We start from the raw sequence: 20,093 nt of genomic DNA, 5'->3' as shown, positions 1-20,093 counted from the left end.
AGCCCCATCCCAGGGGGGCTCAGGGTGGTGGCACAGTCCCATCCCAGGGGGGCTCAGGGTGGTGGCACAGTCCCATCCAGGGGGCTCAGGGGTGGCACAGTCCCATCCGGGGGGTCAGGGTGGTGGCACAGTCCATCCAGGGGGCTCAGGGTGGTGGCACAGTCCCATCCCAGGGGGGCTCAGGGTGGTGGCACAGTCCCATCCAGGGGGCTCAGGGTGGTGGCACAGTCCCATCCCAGGGGGGCTCAGCCCTCCTGCAGTGCCAGCTGTGGTTCTGCTGGAGCAGGGATCCTGCACAAGGGGGGAGTTTTCCTCTGCAGCTCCAGGGCTGCTGGAGATGGGCCTGCTCTCCCTCTGGGAATGCAGGGCAGCAGAAAGCTGCTCCTCTGGGAATGCAGGGGGCAAAGGCTGCTGGGCTGTTCCCAGGGCAGATTGGATCCAGGGAGGAATGCTTGGCTCCTCCCCTAGGCAGAGCATCTCCCCATGGGATGGTGGGATTTGATCAGCCCTGCAGGGACACTCAGTGGCCATGGACAGCAGAGATCTCCTGGAGGGAGGATTGGCTGTGGAAGAGATAAAGAAAACTGCCCCACCTGGTTTTAACAGATGGTGATTGAATACACACTTCTGGTCACATCTTGCATTGCAGCCTAAGACAAGTGGGTTTCTTTTCTTCTCTGCTCCAGAGTCTTCTCAAAAGCAAGCAATTGCCAAAGCCCCTGAGTAGATAAAATATCCAGTAGAGGCTTCAGTTGTACCATCTGCTAACATCTGAGAGGCTCAGTACCTGAGCTCTGATGTTAGTGGGGAATATCTGTGCTCCTCTCTGCTGGTTGCCTGTTATGCTGATTGAGTGTCTCTCATTTCTGACAGGAGTCACTTTCAGAGAGTACAGAACTCTATAAATGCTCCCTCTGTCTTCCAGAGCTCCTCAACTGAAAACATTCATGCAGCATTTATCACTGTACAGAGTAACCACTGCTTCCCAGTACAAGTTTCCACCTAACTGGTGCTTCTGAGCCCCCAGCTGGCCAAGCAGCTCCCAGGGTGGTTCTTTAGGATTCAGGAGCTTGTGGAACAAGTTAAAGGAATACCAGACACAAATGGCTTTGGCTGAAAGCATCTGTATGATTGTTTTCTTGAAAGAAAGCATAAAGTAGCTGAAATCTATTCGGGAAGAATAATTTGGCTCAAAAAAGACACAGGATAAGCACTTTTTTAGTTTTGGCTAATATCCTAAACTAAAGCTATTTGAAAGGGTTTTTTTTTTTCTGAGTGGCAGGAAGAATGAAGAGTAATATGGTAAAAATGGATTTCCCTTACATAGTGATGTGAAAGGCAAATATTTCATTTGTTTCAAATCAAGTCATCCTGCTGTCATGTTAGAAATCTCAGAGGTTCAGCCTTGTAGAAGGATTTAAAAGCAGCACTTCAACAATAATCGGATTAGAAGGACTTGCATAGCTCCATGGTCTAAAAAAGAGATAAAAGAAACCAGAGTTCAAACCTGCCATAAAGCAAGGCAGTGAGTTGTGTGGTGCAGAATCAACCACAGTTCTCAGCCAGTGATTTTGACCATCACCTGCAGCAGGGATGCCTGCAGACTTCAATGGGTACTGGAAAATGGTCAGCAATGATAATTTTGAGGAGTATCTGAAAGCACTGGGTAAGGTTCCCTTCAAACTTCTTGAATGAACAATCAATGTTGCCTGTCTTATTCTTTATGTGAATCTATTTTTTCTTGTACAGTCATAAGTCATTTTTGTGAAAAGTATTTTTTTTTCAGAAGTGCACTTTAAGGGTTGCCTTAAGCAAAATAGTTTTGCCTTAAGCAGCCTCTACCTTTTACCATCTTGAAGCTTACATTAACAGACATTAAACTACATAGCTTGAAGAGGTATGTGGTGGATTCCAAACATAAAAAATCTCCTATAATTTGAAAAGCAGTAAAATTTTTATATTTAATAAAGATTCAGTGTAGATCTCGATGCAATTTTGTGTGTTTGTATTTGATGTTGTATTAGTATCTCTGTAGGAATATTGGAGGCCTTATTAACTGTCAAATACAATTGCTATTTTTTATAGATTTCACATAATTGGAAAATTGAAACATTAAGTTATTTAGGATATAATAATTAGGTTACATCTTTTTTCTGGATGGGAAGGCTGGTTTGAAAGATTTGGACGTCTATTTATCTTTGTTCATTTCAGTTCTCCCTAGAAGCGACAAGCTTCTTCTTGTGGAAGGCTTTCCTGGATAAAAATAACTCTTTTTCTTTTTCAGATGTAAATGTTGCTGTAAGAAAAATAGCCAACTTGCTAAAGCCTGACAAAGAAATCCTTCAGAACGGGGATCATATGATTATTAAAACACTAAGCACTTTTAGAAACTACATCATGGAATTTGATGTAGGAAAGGAGTTTGAGGAGGATTTATCTGGGGTGGATGATCGCAAGTGCATGGTAAGAAGCAGAACTTCAGCAATGGACAAAATGAATATTGATAACCTGAGGCCTTTCACAGAGCACATCTTTTAACCATCCTGGTGACTATTCCTGGAATTATTTCTGTACTTCTCAGTTTGCCAAGAGGTACCTACAGTTTTGAGCATGCCTTTAGATTAGAGGAATGCTAATTTTGATCAGGAGCACAAAGCAATTTTATCAATCAATGAATAATAACCTCAGTGAAGTTGTGCTCATTTATTCTGGGATGTTTGTTAGTCAAAAAGACATCTAGGGTCACTTTCAGAATCTCTTTAATGAGTAAGGTTTTACAGTAGAGGAAATCCACTGATTGCAAGGTCAGGCACTGCTTCTGTGTTAGAATGGCCAAGTGCTTAAAGATTGCCTGGGTGTTCTTATTAGAGTACACACTTAATTAGCCCACTGGAACAAATCTCACTGAAATGAATAAGCAAACACTGGGGACTTTGTTTTACAATAGCTCTGTTTTATGAGCTCTTTTTGCTTTTTAATTTAGGACTGATAAATATTAATTTACAGAGGAAAAGCTTGAGAATAGCAAGTTCTCACCTATTAGTTTGGCAGCATGACACTGGCAATATTCTACAGTTAGGAAGTTGACAAATAAAAGAAAATTATTTCGGGAGCGACTCTAGAGGAGAAATCTCATAAAAGAGAATTAATAGGTTTACATTCTGAGAAAGATAGTGCTATTTGAAAGCAATACTTTTCTCTCACACTGAGATTTGCAAATTTGCTTTTGCTCTGATTGTGGCAGGAAAGGGAAAAAATGTGAAAACCAGAGAAAAAGAATGGTTGGCTACTGAGTGCCTCAGCAAATCCCTCTGTGGTCCTTGTTCCAAAGGGTACAAGTTTGATGGGAGTACAGAATACAACATTCACAGAAGGGAGGAGCAGCTGCATTTGTGTTTAGGAAAGTACCCAATGGCATCTTGTGATTTTCGTTCCTGGAATGCTCTTAATTAGGATATTGAGGTCCAGATTCACTGAACAGTTATGAGCCCAAGAAAAGACTGAAGACTGAGTTGATTAAATTACCATCAAAGATAGCAATGTTCAAAACATCTGCTCCAAAGGTTTGTATGTGCACAGAACTGTCCATGTGTAAGCATTATCTGTACTTGAATACCATTAATTCCCATCTGAAGGAGAACTAAACCATCCTCTGCATGGTGGAAAGAAGTAACATTTTATTATTTTTAACAAACCAAAATTCTCTACCCTGTTTTGCTGAATTGAGTGATAAGGGAAGGATTCAAAATGTTAAACCAGAAAGAAGAAACTAGAGAGAGAGAATTTCAGTCACTGCAACCATTGATTGATTTGGCATAGAAGCTAGTTCAGCCTACTTTCAAAGGTTTTCCAAACATTTCTCTTGTTGACTGTTTATTGGGAAATGCTTATTCAGCCTTGGAAGCAGAAGGTATCAGCAGCTTTCTGCCTGTTTCAAACAAACAGACCAAAACCCCATCAACCAGGGGTAGTCACTGTCTCTGACTGGGTTTTTATAAGAAGGATTTAGGGATGTAATCCCACAAAACCCCCCAGAGATCTCTGTGTCTCTCTGTGTCTCCAGCTGTAGCTGGACCATCCAGGTCACTGACCCCTGGTGCTCCATTTGCCTTGTAGCAGCACATCATGCTTTACAGTTCAGTTTTCTCATTAAAGATTTCTACATGAGACCTCTGTTTTGTCAATGACAAAACAGTACAAGAATCTGTCTTGCTGAAGTGACTTCAGTTCAAATCTGATTACCATGTCAGGCAAAATTTGCAGTTGTTAAGCAGCAAAATGACTCCAACAGTGCAGAAGGACTCTTGTGAGAGAAGAGTCATGGTCATAAGAGGTACTGGCCCACCACACTCCCTGTGTGGTGTTACAAAGAAAACCACCATAAAAGCAAATGTTAAATATTATTCTTGGTGTTCCATTTGTTCATGTAGAACCTGTGGAACTGCATGCCATAAAAGGCTTAATCATTAATAGTCAGCCTGTGTAATGGGAAAGGTTGTGAATGAATTATTGTTATTTATATTGTGGACTGAGTAGACCATGGGGCAAGTTTTATCCAAGGAGCTCGATACATGAGCAGTACAAAGTAACATGGATAAGAAAAATTACACATTAAACATTAATCTATACAGCAGTGCAATCATCTGGAGACTAACAAAACCTTAGAATTAATCCTTCCTAGATGTATAGATTGTTTTTTCTTTTAATGAAGAATATATCATCTAGCCAGAGTTAACATATCTGTAAAAATAATATCAGCACAATGGACAGGTTAGATCCTGTGTGTAATTCACTGAAATTGTGTTCACCTTTCAGTTGTAAAACATATCTTTGAGCCAGTCAGGGTAGAGTGTAACTACAGTAATTCCAAATCAATGCTGTCCATGAGCAGGAAATGCTAAAAGGTTTTTCTGATATTTATTTTTGATGTTGGAGTTTTGACATTTGGAACTTGATAGTCTTGTGATAGTGCAAGCCCTCTCCTTCTTTGCAGTTAGTGTTTTTTTCTTTTTTGTAGTTAGTCACTCCTGGGAGCCTGTCTGAACTTGCTTGATCAGAGAGTTGATTGAGAAGGATAAACCTTAGCAGTTTCAGTTTGTCCTTCTGACCCTCAGCCTGCCTTTCTTGCATGCACATGTTTTTGGGTGACTTCACTGGAGGGATAGAGAGAACAGCAGCTGGTGACATCAGGTCCTTTAGGATGTTGTTTCTGTTGGGAAGTGAAAATTTGTGACTTTGGAAACTCTAAAGCCCTGCAGTTTAGGTAAAGATGCAGTTTCTGTGTTCTGCAAAACCAAAGATGGGGATAGTTGAGCACAGGAGAGATCGCAAATGACAGCTGGTGTCAATGCTCCTCAGGCTTTCCTCCCAGGATTGGATCTCCTGGATAAAAATCTATTCACTTGGCAGTTTTGTGAAAGAGATCTTTCTGCAACTTCAATCATAGTTAACTATCCGGGGTTGTTAAAAACTTGGCAGCTTCAAGTACAAATGTAAAATGAAAGTTCAGGAGCATCTTTCATTCCTTGCAAATGTTCCTAGCTGTACATTGGATGGTGTAGAAGGAAGTTCAGAACATTAATTTGTGTTACATTTTTTCTCACGTGATGTGAATTGGAGCATGTAGTCAAGTTTCTACTGCTTTGAAGAGTTTGTTCATAGTTTTAATTGGCAACATATTATCAAATGGAGAATGTACTGAGACAGAAATTTAAAGTTAAATGGAAAGTTCTGGCTTTGGTATTTCTCACACTGAGTCTTTGATCCTACTGTCTTAATTCTCAGTGAAGCTCCAGTCTCATCATGAAATCTCAATTTTAAAGGAATTTCTACAATCTCAAGTTGTGATTAATTTAGCATCTCCGGTGTTGCTCTAAGTATGAAACTTTGTTTCACATACATAAACATTACTGCGGAAAAAATTTACTGTGCAGGCAAGAGGAAGACCCTATTGAAACAATTAATCCAAAACCATCTCTGAAAGTATCTCTCATTTATCAGCAGATAGTTCTGCTGATAAATGGGAGTCCTTTTTCTGCTGTCAGTGATAGCCAGTGAAGCTGGTGAAACACCTACAGTGTGAAATATGTACCAGCACATAGGAACAAGGCACATAAGCCTTCTGTACCTTCACAGTGTAATTTACTTATTGTTTAGTAAAGAAATTATGAAAAAGTTAACTGAAAAACCTTAAAATGCTGAAACAAAGGCTGAAGTTTCACATTTCAAGCCTTGCATCCAATGAAACAAAGCAGATTGAAAATTGGGTAGCTCAGATGCAAAAATCCCTTTCTTAAAATTTTTAGTTTTCTAATGATTCTGCTACTAAAGTCAGAGAAAGCTTTTGCATTATAATTATTCTCTGCTGTTCAGGCATTTGAAAGACTGAATTGCTTTATCTTACACTATTAATTAATCTATCTTATGCAGAATTAATCTCTTTTGACAGAAACTAAGGGCAAGTGATGTTAAAAAATCAAGAAAGATTTTATGTTCTAAATATAGAAGAGCAGAGTTGCTTGGATAGCTGAGAAGAGTTGTGTCATAACTGAGTATCTGTCCAAGCATATGAGAGGTGCTTTGGTAACTCAGAACCTTGTGCTCTCTGGTACAGTAATTTTCTTCTTCCATTGAAGCAGGAAAAGAAATGACAAAGGCAGGGAACTGGGAAACAGAGAAAATGCAAGAATTTTAAACTGAATGTGGGAAATAATGCATCTTTACCATTTAGCTATCTAAACCTGAATACAAGTGGGATATAACCATGAATAAGTTATCAAGTGGGTGATTCAGCTTCCTTTATTGGAACTAACAGAACTTGTAGTCCTAGTTAAGACTTGCTGGGGTGGGGTAGGGTGAGGAGGATTTGGGAGTTGTGGAATTCCCACATCAGATCTAGAATTCCTCTTACCATGTGAAATGTCAGTTAGTGTTTGAAACAGCCCCACAAGGACTGTTCACAGACACCTGAGTGTGCCATGTCCTGCTGAAGGGAGGGAAGTTGTTCAAAACTGATCATGGCTCTGTTTTAATTAACAAATGAGGCCAATGTGACACTGATTCCTCTCAGGTTTGTACTCAGGAAAACTGAAGTGGAGGTAGTTGTTCTGGCCATAATTTGATTTATACCACTGCAAGGTCAGAATAAAGCCCTATTACAAAATCACATGGTTTGTGAAGCTTATTTAACTATTTAGACAGGTTCCTCTGTTACACAAATGGAATTCACAGCTGTTAATCTTGTTCTGAGCAGGCTTGGGAATTAAGACTTTGCTGCCAGCAAAACACCAACCAACAAACAACATTCCAGTACGTGGAATTGCAGGAGGAATCTCCCACAGAGTGAGAAGTTTCAAAATAAATAGTGCCTGTCTAGTAAGATGCCAGATCAGCAATATGTCTTTACTTGATCCCTCTGATTTAGCTTAGCTGATTTTATTTCTTTACCCTTCCAGTGCTGCCCTTTTGGGCTTGTAAGTATTTTCTCATATATTTTGGTGGAACAAGCATTATTCTAGAATCACTGTTTCTGGGGCTGATCTCTCAGATTCAGTGCCTCCTGTCTCTTTGCAGTACTGTAATTTCCCTAGCTCCTCATTGGCATAATCCCTGATTTTTTTTTTTTTTTTTTTTTTTTTTTTTGGGGGGGGGAGGGAGGTGTAATTTAAAAGAGGCAGTCTTTATGATAGTTTTCTGTTGGTATTTCTGGCCCTTTACAAACTGCTCTCGAAAAAAGATGGAGAAAAGTCCTCCAGTCAACCCTCTGAGGCTCCAGAGAGCAGAAGTCCATCTTGGGCCCATCTCAGGCTCTGTCAGAATGGACTCTGTGTGTGCCTCAGTGAGGAGGAGCAGTTTCCTTTTTCCTGCCTTGTCCCACCCTGCTTGCTCCTTGGGCATTAGTCCCTGCCTGTAAGTGATGTGCTCAGCACATTTGCATGGTGATAGCAGTGAGATGATTGGAATCTTTGGCCATATAAATGTCATAAACTCCACATTTTGCAGGGCTGGATTCCTGTCTAAACCACGAGGCCAATTAGAAGTTTGGAGCTGGTTATTCACAGAACTGCTGCTAGCACAAGCAAGCTCTTCAGGGAAAGTGGGTTTGGATAGGTTTAGCATTTCAGCTGTTTGTGAACTCTAAAAGCTCTGAGAACTATGAATGGAGAAAGAGCAGTCAGAATCTGCTGAAAAGCTGAGAACCAGACTTAACAAATCCAATTTTGAATGACAAACCATTAGTGTTATGTACAATTGAATCTTGCCAAAATTACACAGGGGATAAATCAGTTGTAGCCATTAATTTAAACAGTAAGTGTCTTAGAATCGATTCTGATCATTGCACAGAGTGAATTGGATGTGATGGGTTTTACTTTTTTTTCTGGCATGGTATATACACAAGTTTTCCTATTTTTGTATTACTTGTGTATAATTTTATTCAGTAAGAAAAAAAAGCCACCATTCCAAAGAAATAAAACAATATGCACTATCTAAAGTATTGATTCTCCTCCTCCCCCCACATATTGCCAGCTGCATAGCCCAGAGCTTTGCATCTTCACTTTCCTACTCCCTGGAACATATCTTCTCTTTGCTTTGCTCTGTTGTTCTTATGAGCAAGGATTCAAAACAAGGAATTGGAACATTTAGGATCTGATCCTATCTGACTGCAGCTCACCTTTCATCTCAATTTTTTCAATCCAGTCCTAAGCCCCTTCTCTAGCAGTGCTGCCCTGGAGATGCTGACAGTGACAGAAGCAAAGGACACTTTGCCATGACTGAGCTACAGCGTGGCTAGGTAGGTTCAGCCTTTGGCCAGCACCAGGATCTGGAGATAAAGGGCAGGGATCCTTCCAGGAACTGGTCTGTTGGGTTTGTTGTTGTTTTCTCAGTAGTTTCTGTTGCTGAACTTCCAGATGCAGATGTGATGAGACAAAAGGGGTTTCAGGGGGAGGGGACAAAGCTGCCCATGGGCGTAGCCCCTGGAGCAGCCTCCTGCACAGAGGCCATGGGGAGTGACCACGTGCAGGGTTCCCTCTCACTGCTATTGGACTTTGTCTGGGACATCAACATGAGTTTATTCTATTGACACTTCATTTTTCCCCCCAAAAAGCTGCTTACAAGAGGTTTTTATATCACTTTGATACTTAGTACAGATGAAATGGCTTATCTTGAGAAGTTGTTAAATACTTTGCTGGAGATGTGGCTGTGTTTGACCAAAAGTTCTAGGATATTTTCTTTGGTCTTATTTACAAGACACAGCTCAAATTGGATTTTCCTGTTTCATCTGACCTAAAAAAAAAAATTACTTTCCATTTTTAAATCATTCTTAGATCATAATTACAGTTGTAAAATGGGCTGTCATTCTCCCAAGCAGGGACTTACTGGCTGAAGATGGAGCAGGGAGTGTGGTGCATGCCTGGCTTTGCAGTCATTTGGTGCTCCATATGTAGAGACAGCACTGAGGGAAGCAGGAGAAAAATAGAACTGATGCTGCTGTGTTTGTGCTACAGATAGGAAATCAATAACATATTTTTGATGAAAGGTGGGAGCTGCAATTCATACTTGTAAAGGCAATGTGTCAAAAATCTATCTAGCATTAACAAAAAATGTTCATGAACTACTTGGATAAAAGTTATTTTCTTCCATTCATCTGTAAAATCCATTCTGCACCCTCAGCTGCAGCCCCTGACCCAGGCAGGCCCACAGGAATTGCCAGCAGGGGAATGAGAAATATTGTGCAGAGCCAGCACCAAATGTCTTTGAACTTAGACCTCGGTGGGAAATGCAAAGTACTGTGATCACAAGTTTGATGACTATTTCAGTAAATTACAAAATTCACTGGCTCTGCCTGTGTATCAGGATGATTTGCCATTGGAAGCTGAAATTGTGCAGCATTTCAGTACAGTTGCTGCTACTAAAAAAAAAGCAGATATGTAGTCAAGAATTTGTTTAGGGCTTACTAAATATTTCATTTAATAAATCTACCTTGTCTCATAACTGGAAACAGTAATGAGAATTCTTTAATTATCATTTCCTCCACCTTTAATATTCAGGAAGATTCAGGCGGTGCTGTGCATATGAATTTAAAACTTCATAACACAAAGAGATTAAATCACTAACAAAAGTATGTGGATGCCTAAGTAATAAAAGGAGAATATCAAAGTACACAAAAAGTGAAACACTACAGAAACCATACCATAAAAGTAAAGAAAATTTGAACATTTTTTGTGTTCTCAGGCTTCAGAGGCTTTTCCACTTCCCGGAAGAGCTCCATTCTCTAGTATTGCACCTCAAGAACAAAGTGTACATAACCTGAAAAATGTGCAGTGTTGGTGGTTGGATTTTTTGGGAAGAGTTAAATTGAGGCAACACTCCCAGGTTTTTACCTCACTCCATCCCCTTTTCTGGTATTCCTTTAGTATTATTAAAAAACTGCTGACTAATTGCACCCATCACCATTCTCTGCTGAATTTTCCTACAGAATTACATGCACATGGCCCAGGAAGTGTTCATCTTAGGGTTAAGTATGAGCAGGTGGTAAGTAAGCAAGGGTCAAGCTTGCTTATGGTGAGCTAGATTATGTACTGTGTAGTTGAAAGGAATAAACAATGGCTGCTGTTTATTATCAAGTAGTACAAGGTGCCCAAAAAGGCAGAGTTCAGCTCTAGAGGAATGCTCCATTTTCAGCTGGTTAGTTTTGTTACTGGAAGCTGCAGCTCTGCAGTGTCCCCTGGGTCTGGCTGCCAGCCCGCCTCCTGTGGGGGAGGATGAGGAGCAGGAGCTGAGTGCCTGGGCTGCCCTGTCCCCCACCCTGGGGAGAATTTTCAGTCCTTCTGGGCAGGTGGCAGCAGCTCTGCAACCAGGCAGCCCTTAGGTAATGCTGTTACCAAAATGGGGGCAAACAAGGCTCCTTACAAAGGCATACTTTGCTGAGAAAAGTAGCTTTACATAAAAGGTCAAGTGTTTGTTTATCTTGGGAGCATGTGCCAGGAAGAACCAGAGGGTCACACAGAGCTACCTTAGCAGTCTGCAAGCTCCTGATTATGCCATGGCAAGATCCTGAACCAGTCCTCAAATATAAATCCTTGCTCTTTGATACAGCAAGAGAGATTATACATATAACGTTTGCCCTACAGTATTTCTGGAGTATTGTTTTTATGTTCTGATTCAAATATTTGAAAATGTTGTAAAGCAAGTGTTGCTCTGGTTTAGGTGTTGTAGAGGGTGGGATGTTGGCAGCAGCCAGCGCACATTAACAGCCAGAGCAGCCTCACCCTCAGCTAACACTCATTGTGTGTCTCAGTAGAGGTTTTTGAGGTGGCAGGACGTGTTTTAATCTCAGTTAAAAGATAATTTTGTATTTTGTTGTACTAGTTTAATAAAAGACACATTGAGGCATTGCAGTTTGACCTAAAGAAAGGATCCAGATGCCACTGATTAAAGTGCTTTTCCCTCCTAACAAAGAAAATGACATTATGTTCTCTTGCAATGTATTCTACCCTTTATAACCTTCAGAGGAAAACATCTACGTACAGAAATCAGGAATTGTGTGGTTTACTCATATCCCTCAGTATTATATATTTCTCAAAGGGAAGGCAGAGGATACCTGAGAATATTGTCTGAAAAGACAGCTTGGTTAATGTCTGTTGGTTTAGACTCTTTGTGGTTATCACCAAATTGCAAAAAGCAATTTATAATCTTGACTGGAAAACCAAAAATTCCTGAGGAAAAAAGTGTGTTGTTTTCTGAGATGAAACAATTTCAGTCACCCTTGGAGGCTAAAAAGTTAACACTTCCTTGTGCTGCTACAAATATTTCTCTATTTCCCCCAAGTGTACTAAGTCAGTGTAATACTCTCAAGTGACTTTGAACATTAGGACCAATAATGTTGGATCTTACTTTATCATGGTGTTTTGCCTCTGAATTCACATCTAAACCCACCATATTTAACCATTAAGCTAGACTAAAGATAAAACTATGCTGAGCTAATACTCGGTGGATATAAATAAGTGGAGTTACTAAGCAAAGTTCCACATACTAATGCTTCATTCCACAGTGTCCCTCACATCTACAACTCACCATTCATTGTCTGTTACATTCATTATATAGAATCAGAAATTTTTTAAGTTATAGATATGTTAACTTATAAATTAAATATTATTCCCTTTGACTCCTATCATTTGTTATATTCTATCTCTTCAGTGGATGTGTGCAGATTCAGACATGGGAGAGGATTTAGGTTATGGTGACCCCATTAACTACAGTTTTACCCAAACTGTTGTTCCTTCCTGCATTAGCATTTTTTGCATTATAAGGATATGGTTTCATAAAATGTTATCTACTGCTTGGTTTAAATACATCACTTTACAGAAGAGAACAGAAGAATTTCTGAATGCATTTTCTAAATTAGAGAGATTTTTAGCAAGGACATGTAAGTTTGTTTCTCAGAGCCCCCATGTGGTGCAGGCAGACTGATGGGATCAATCCCATTGCCTTGCCCATGATTATCCATCCTGGCACTCTGGAGTGATTCATTTTCCATGCTGGTTTAGTCTAAAGCTTCCCAGGGGAGGAGGCTGCTGCCTGCACTCATTCAAAGGCAGTGCCTGTCGTGGGTATCATTTAGGAATTAATTGTTTGTGGCATACACAGCTTAAATAAATAAGACTGGATAGGTTTTGAGTCTTGAACTGGGTTTAATTACCAGAAGGAAGAATGTAGGCTGACTTCTTCTCTTAGGAACTACACAGGTTGGATGCAGGAATTGTCCTTTAATGACAGATCAGAATTCTTCATCTCTCCGTATCTGACTGCTCAAGCAAGTAGTGGCTGAAGACTTTTACAAGGTAGACATCAATTCCCTGTTTAGTCCTCAGAGTGCCTTCAAACAAGCTGATTTACAGGCCATGTGCTAATATTAACGTCAAACTATCCTCATGGAGCACAAACTGTCACCACTCTTCCCTCTTTAAACGTTTTACAGAGCGTTGCTTCTCTTTGTCTGAGGGAGATGGGAAAGGCAAATTGTCAGTAAATGCTGACCAGGGGAACAGGTTGCACTGTAATTCAGTGAAAGAATTCTATAAATCAGGTTTTCCTGAACCCTCAGGGCAGCACCAATATTCACACAAGTGCAGTATGGATTGCTGCACCTGACTCTTGACTTACTCTGCCAGTCCTGGCTTGAGAAGTTCCCCAGCCTCAGTTGAAAAAAGCAGGATGCTGCAAAGTTCCCAGCTTGCTGACACTTCCAAACCACTCTGCTGGGTGAAGGAAGGCAGGTTGAGAATGAGGAAAAGCCAGCCCAGTATTCAAAAGCTTTGTTCATCCACAGGAAATGGGAATTGTTCTCAGGTAGAGCAGCTGGGGAGTCATTCTTAGGGTGGAAAAAACCAAACTGGATCTTAACTTTTCATCTCCTTTTGCACATACAGTGTTAGGCTGAAGGGCCCTTCTGCTGCTGCATTTTTCAGCAGGGAGAGAGGAGTGTGTTTTACACAATGGTTTTGATGGTATTTTTTCCTTGCTTTATCTCATCCTTCCAGTTTATGGCAGGCAGTCGGGCAGCAACTTTCTATTCAAGCTCATTTCTTAGGTAATTATCCTAAGTGGTACAACACTATCCAATCATTCTTTTTATGAGATACACTCATCATTAGAGATAAGTTTTGCTTCACAGAAACGAATCATAATATCAGAGAATATTACAGTAATGCCAACCATGTCTGTTTTGTTAGACCACTGTGTCTTGGGATGGAGATAAGCTGCTTTGTGTGCAGAATGGAGAGAAGGAGGGCCGAGGTTGGACCCAGTGGATTGAAGGAGATGAAATGCACCTGGTAAGATCATGCAAGAGGTTTGGAATGCCCCTCCATTCAAGTGGTTAGCTGTAACACAGCAGGGAATGTGCTGTGTCATTTTGGCTTACTTGGACATCACTGGGTACTGGTGCAGCGTTTGACTTGTTTCTAAAGCAACAATTTCATTTGGAGCCATTGTGTTTTTATGTCCCTTTCAAAGCCTGACCATTTTGAATGCTCTTTCTGTGCTCAGTGTCTGTCCAGACTCACCAGGCTGAAATCTTCACATGAGGAAGATTTTACCAGAATGTCCCTCACAGTCTGTAAAATGCTCAGTATGGGAGCTGTGAAACTGAGCCCCCAAAACCAAGGAAAAAATACACAATTGTTCTTTAAAAATAATTACAGGCTGCACTACATTATAGCCTAGAGAACTAAAATGGCAATTAAGCTTTTGAAATTGATGTTTTTTTCAGATCATCATTTTTATCTTTCTAAATTAACAGGACCTGAAAGAAGATGCCTGTTCTTTTGTCCTATATCTCTTTATAGCATCCTCACTCTCTCATCAGTGTGTGTAAAAGGCAGTGATCCTGCTGGGATAATAAACTCCAACCTCCATTTCTCCTCACTGTGCAGTGCTATTAGCATTCAGCAGTCTAAATGGATATATTCTAAATGTTCAAATCAGTAGCAGAGTTATCAAACCCTTGCAGAAGCACCTCAAGCCCCTATTACTAAACATGATTTTGAGGAAGTATTGGTGGTTCCAGAGTGCAGCTGAGGAGAGGAATGGCTATGACAGATCTCCCCACCTGGCCCTGGTGCAGCACAGGCAGGAGAAGGTTGTTGTGTAAGTGAGGACTCAATGGCTGAGGCCTTGGGCTCACCTGGAGGAGGGGAGGCAGCAGTAAAAGGAAATGCCCAGATTTCCTGTGCAGGCACACTCCCTCCAAGAAGCCCCTGCCAGTATTTCCACACTGCTCCCTCCCAGCTGCACACAGCAGGGCCATGGCAGCTGCACAGCCCTCCCAGCTGCTCTGCTGGGACAGGTCCAGCACCCATCCAGTGCCTGCCCCAAGTTCAGCTCACAGCTGGCTGCCCTCAGCCCTGCACATCTGCACCTTCTCCTGCACACACAAACAATGGCACCCATTGCTCTTGGATTTCTCTGGCCTGGCACCTGCTTTCTGGCCTTTGCTAGCTCCCAGGCATTATCTCTTCCCATCTTCTGGCCCCAACAGCAGTTCCTTCAGCCCTGGTTTCTGTTCTCCTTATTCTGATTCCTGCTCTGGCCATACAGCCTGGCCCTGGCCCTCCATGCCCAGAGCACTTTCTGGACTCGCCCTTGTCAGGAGGTTGATTTTAGAAGGCAGAAACTCAGCTTCTGTTGCTCAAATACTTGTGTCTAATGCCAGTTTAGGTCGCTCAGGGTAACCTGAGTACTCTGATGCTGTTTTTCAGAAGGCTGGGAGGAATTCTGGATCGTACCTGCCAGCTCATGCATTCACTCACTGGCACTTGGAAGATTTACCACAATCTGTCTCCCATGTGTGCAGAGTCACTACAAAATTAATGCATGCAAAGAAAGTAACCAAGTATTTTAGAGCCCACTCCTCGACCTTTCAATTTTCTCACTTCTGTTATTTCATGGATTTCAAAAGATGTCCTCTTTATTTCTCTAATCCTTGTCAATGCAGCTCTCTCCATTAAAAGTACAGTGGAGTCCCCTTTAGTATCTCATTTCTGACCAGCTAAGATTACTAGGTCCTGTCCTTTTGAGAGAGCTTTAATACAATGAGCAGTTACCTTTAAAGAATGGATACTTCAATACCTTTATGATCCTATTGAACTTTACACAATGAGCCAAGTGTTAATTTATTCTTTTCACAGTTCTGCAGAAAGTGGGACCACATCCTTTAGTAGTTTATCACTTCCTATTTCTTTCATCTCATTCTGTGGTCTGTACCTTGTAGTTCCTTTTTGGATATTATTTTATGTGAGTGACTTATTTGACCATTCCCCATTTCCTTTTGAGTTTTATTGCCCTTTTCTATTGTATTGATTGCTTCTGCTCCATAGTTTTTGTCACTGTCAGCAAATCTCTCACCCCTTATTGCACACTCCTTCTTCTGGGTTACCTCTGCAGGAGTGAAGAGAACAGGTCCTGACCAAAGTCACTGCATCAGTCTGTTGTTCCACCAACTCAGCATGAAGCACTTTCTCTTACTGGGGTTCAGCAACATATGTCAATTAAGATTATTGACCTAGTTTAAGGTTTTTTAAAGTAATTTTATCAAAGTCCCCCATAAGAAATGTGCATAACTTCATCAAAACATTCGGGGAGCTTTAGAAAAGTCTCATCTTGAACTGGAAAGTGTATCCCTTCTGCTAGGTCATGCATGAGCACTGTCTTTATGTCCCTTAAGAGCTTCCACACTCTTTTTTCTTGCACCTAAACCTTGCCCCAGGCACACACCTGTGTGCACTTCCCAGGTGGAACCTGAGGAGTTTCAGGAACGGGGATGGGTGAACAGGCAAACAGCAGCAGCAGCCTCACAAATCCCAGCCCAGGATGGGAACTCTGCCCCTGCTCCTGTGCAGCTCACAGAGATGCAGAGATCAGCAGGGGGGGCTCCCAAAGCTCCTGTGGAACTCAGAGAATCAGCTTTTTGCATCCAGAGTGCTCAGGCTCAGTCAAACCCTCTGTGCTCTGCTGGTGGACAGGCCTGGAGCAAATCTTGTGTACAGCCACCTGCCTTTGGTAGCCAGGAGCTCTGTGTTGATAAAGTGAGCATGATTTCTGTATTTGCAGGCTTGACCTGCCAGTTGTCACCACAGAGATTCAGAGCTGGGGAGGCAAATCCATCCCCACTGCTTTATGTGACCAAAACAGAGAATGCCCATTCCAAAGGCCTAAAGCAGTTGCATATTATTCACTGCAAATCCAGAATGATGCACCAGGAATGTATTTGGCCCTTTAAGATCTGAGATCCCAAAATAACTTCCCTTGTTCCACCTTTTAGCAGAAAACAAACCCAAACCAGATGTTTTCTTTTAGGATGAAAAATAGGCTAAAATATGTACAAGCCTCCCAATTTATTTTAATAGAAAATCATGGATTCAAATTCAGCTGGATGTACACATGAATCCATAAAGTTTGTGTCCTAAGTAAAAATTAAATTGTGGTTTCTAATTATTTTCTCTTCCTAGGAAATAAGAGTGTGTGGAGTCACATGTAAGCAGGTCTTTAAGAAGGTGCAGTGAGCTACTGCTGCTACAGGAGTGAAGAACAATAGAATTTACTGACTTGCCAGCAGCTCTCCAAATGCTAGTACTGAGCATCCTCAGCAACAAGAGCAAACACAGAAATGAAGATCACATTAGAACCATAGAGTTGGAATAAAATATTTTTAGGAGATTGAAAAAAATTACTACAAATACAGCTATTTTTAGAAATGCCAATTAAAGCTACTAAACTCTCTAAATGTGTGCATAACATAATTCTTGACTCTGCCAAAAAAAGGACTGTAAGGTATAAAACAAGATGCTGTAGGTTTAGACCTTGTAAGCTGTTTTTTTACTCTCAGTAGACATCACCCTTTCAGAGCCTTAGCCTTGTTTTAAAATGGTGAACTGCAGTTTAAAGGAAGCAAATGAGAGCTGTAGGATGCAGCTTGCACTTAAATCCTGAATTTACTGAAGTCAGTAAGAATGTTACCATTAGCTCTGGTGAAACAGATCTATACTGGAAGTGTTCCATCAAAAATAAAAATCTGATTTCTCAAAACTAGTAAATTTATAGATCAAGATTTTGGGAAAAACAGTGCTTACAGAAGCATGGCTAAAGGGCAATGCTTTTCCAAATGCTTTAGCCAATATCTGCCCATGCATTTTTTTATTGTTCTTGTTCTGGAGACACTGAGAGTAAGGTCATAGCTAGAAACTGTCTGTAACTGTACACACACCACACAGAAGATGAGACCAGCATTGCTTTGTACAGTATCATTTGCAGATATTTTATGCCCATCATAGTCCATGTTCTGGTGCAGACTGGGAGTCTTGGCCTGGCAGCTGAAATCAGAACACTGATTAAACCTTAAGTGAGGGGAAGAATACTGCCAGATTTTCACTCCATCAACACACTGGAGACAGTGAGCACCACCAGGTCACATCAAATTCTAAAAGGTTTAAATTCACAAAGCTTAAGCTACTGTAAGCTGGAATTGCAGGTGTCTCCTGTAACAGCTGTTATCAGCCATTTTCAGGGACTCAGTGAGTGGGGAAATCACCAGGGCAGAGCCTGCTCTGCACTGGGACCATCCCTTTCCCTGCTCTGCACTGGGACCATCCCTTTCCTGCTCTGCACTGGGACCATCCCTTTCCCTGCTCTGCACTGGGACCATCCCTTTCCCTGCTCTGCACTGGGACCATCCCTTTCCCTGCTCTGCACTGGGACCATCCCTTTCCCTGCTCTGCACTGGGACCATCCCTTTCCCTGCTCTGCACTGGGACCATCCCTTTCCTGCTCTGCACTGGGACCATCCCTTCCCTGCTCTGCTGCAGCTCCTCTGCTCAGCCCTGCTTTTGTCCTTCCCAGGGACTCAGTGCTGACTGGGACAGTACAGACCTGTAAATGGAGCAAATGCTGCCATCCTCTCTAACCAGGGGCTATTTGAAATGTGCACTGTTATTAATCCTGTTTAGGAAAGCTGTGAGCCTGGTCTGATATGGAAGCCCAGACTCACAGAATGGCCAGGGATGGAAGGGCCCTGGGAGATCCAACCTGCCTGCCATGGGTAGGGACACAGCATGGAGAATAGGAGGCTCAGAAACAGCCATTTTGGAGTCTAAAGTTAGCACAGCAGGGATGGAAAACTTTCTGAACTCTGTTATTTCAATGGTACTGTATCCTGTGGGAGTAGCACCAGATGTGCTGTACAGACATCTAATTCAATTTCCTAAAGTTTTGGGGTTTGCTTTACTTCAGAAAGTACCCAGAAGATATTACTCACGAAGACTTAAGCACGCCCCTGTGATAAACAGGTGAATAATACTCCCTGGCCATGGAAATTCTTGTGCCAGCATTGCAACAGCTGTGGATGATAGCCTCAGAACTGCAGTCATGCAATGAAATTATCTATTTAAGTTCCCCTGTAATTGTTTTTTCTTGGTAATACTTATGGCTAAGGAAGTCTCTGGGAAATATACTTGGGTCTGATCAGCCAGGTCCATGCAGAAGCTGCTGTTCTCTCTTGGAAGAGTGTGTTAGCCAGCCAGCTGTGTGTCCATAGCTAAATGGATATCCCGACAGACAGACAGAGCACCAGCTCATGGGGATTGAGTTTTCTGGTACTTGGAGTGGGACAGATCTAAACTGGTTACAATTAAATAAAGTAGAAAGGCTGTCAGAGAGGGAAAGAATCAGAAACCTGTGGATCTCGGACTAAAACACTGTTCTGCTTAAGGAAAATTGCAAATATTTGCCTATTTAAAATGCTATTTATCATTTTACACAAGGTTGAGGAAATCCCAGTTGCCAAATTTCAGCACATCAGTCATTTGTTTTTCTTGGAAGATGATTGGACACACAAACTTTTTTCCTTAAAGTTTCTAATTATTGATTTCATAATCATGGACACCCTCCAAGTATCTTTCCACTCCTCAGCCCCAAGGAGAGCAAGAGAACAAACAAGTAACTGTTATAAAGTGATGGCTCACACCTCCATCCCCTGATAAACTTGGCAGGATTTTTTTTTAATGCTCAGCACTGACAAAGACCTTTTTGGATATGTAGTATTCCTCCAACAGAACTTGGCAGTTCATAACCCTTACTTCACCAGCTGTCTTCTAATTTTTGCCTGCAGTTCTCTCCAGTCTTGTGTAACATTCAAGAACTCTTTTTGCAGGAGGTTGTAAGTGGATCAATTAACATCTAGCTAAGTAAATCCAATTGTTAAAAGCTATTATTATTGCAATCAAACAGACAGCTTTTCCCCTTTGGGTCATTTGGTACAAGGGCAAATTTAGCACCATGCTAATAACTAATGGCTTATCAAGCAGAAGCAATGTAACCTGCTGCTAATTATGGAGGAAAGGCAAGCCCACAAAGCACTTCCACAGCTCATGGATGGAAAATACAGAAACTTCAGAAATGTTTAACTTTGAATAGATTCTCTTCAAATCATCTCAATTGCTTGTCATTATAATTGTAACCTCTTATCTCACTGCAGCCACCCTTTCCCCTGGAAAAGGAAATTATGTTCATCCATTGCTTCCACGACAGTGCTTTCCAAT

At 41.4% G+C, this 20,093-nt stretch overlaps 1 protein-coding gene across 1 annotated transcript; it reads left to right on the top strand.

Moving 5' to 3' along the window:
• The first annotated feature begins 162 nt into the window (after positions 1–162).
• On the top strand, positions 163–17,199 carry RBP1 (retinol binding protein 1). The gene is made up of 4 exons (XM_009089365.4): positions 163–1,666; positions 2,285–2,463; positions 13,734–13,835; positions 17,010–17,199. Exons 1-4 carry the CDS (start codon positions 1,594–1,596, stop codon positions 17,061–17,063), a joined length of 408 nt encoding a protein of 135 aa, XP_009087613.1. The 5' UTR covers positions 163–1,593; the 3' UTR covers positions 17,064–17,199.
• The last annotated feature ends 2,894 nt before the right edge of the window (positions 17,200–20,093 follow it).

This window comes from Serinus canaria, chromosome 9, assembly GCF_022539315.1.
Source record: "Serinus canaria isolate serCan28SL12 chromosome 9, serCan2020, whole genome shotgun sequence".
Classification (NCBI taxonomy): domain Eukaryota; kingdom Metazoa; phylum Chordata; class Aves; order Passeriformes; family Fringillidae; genus Serinus; species Serinus canaria.
This window is presented reverse-complemented; position numbering and strand designations above follow the sequence as displayed.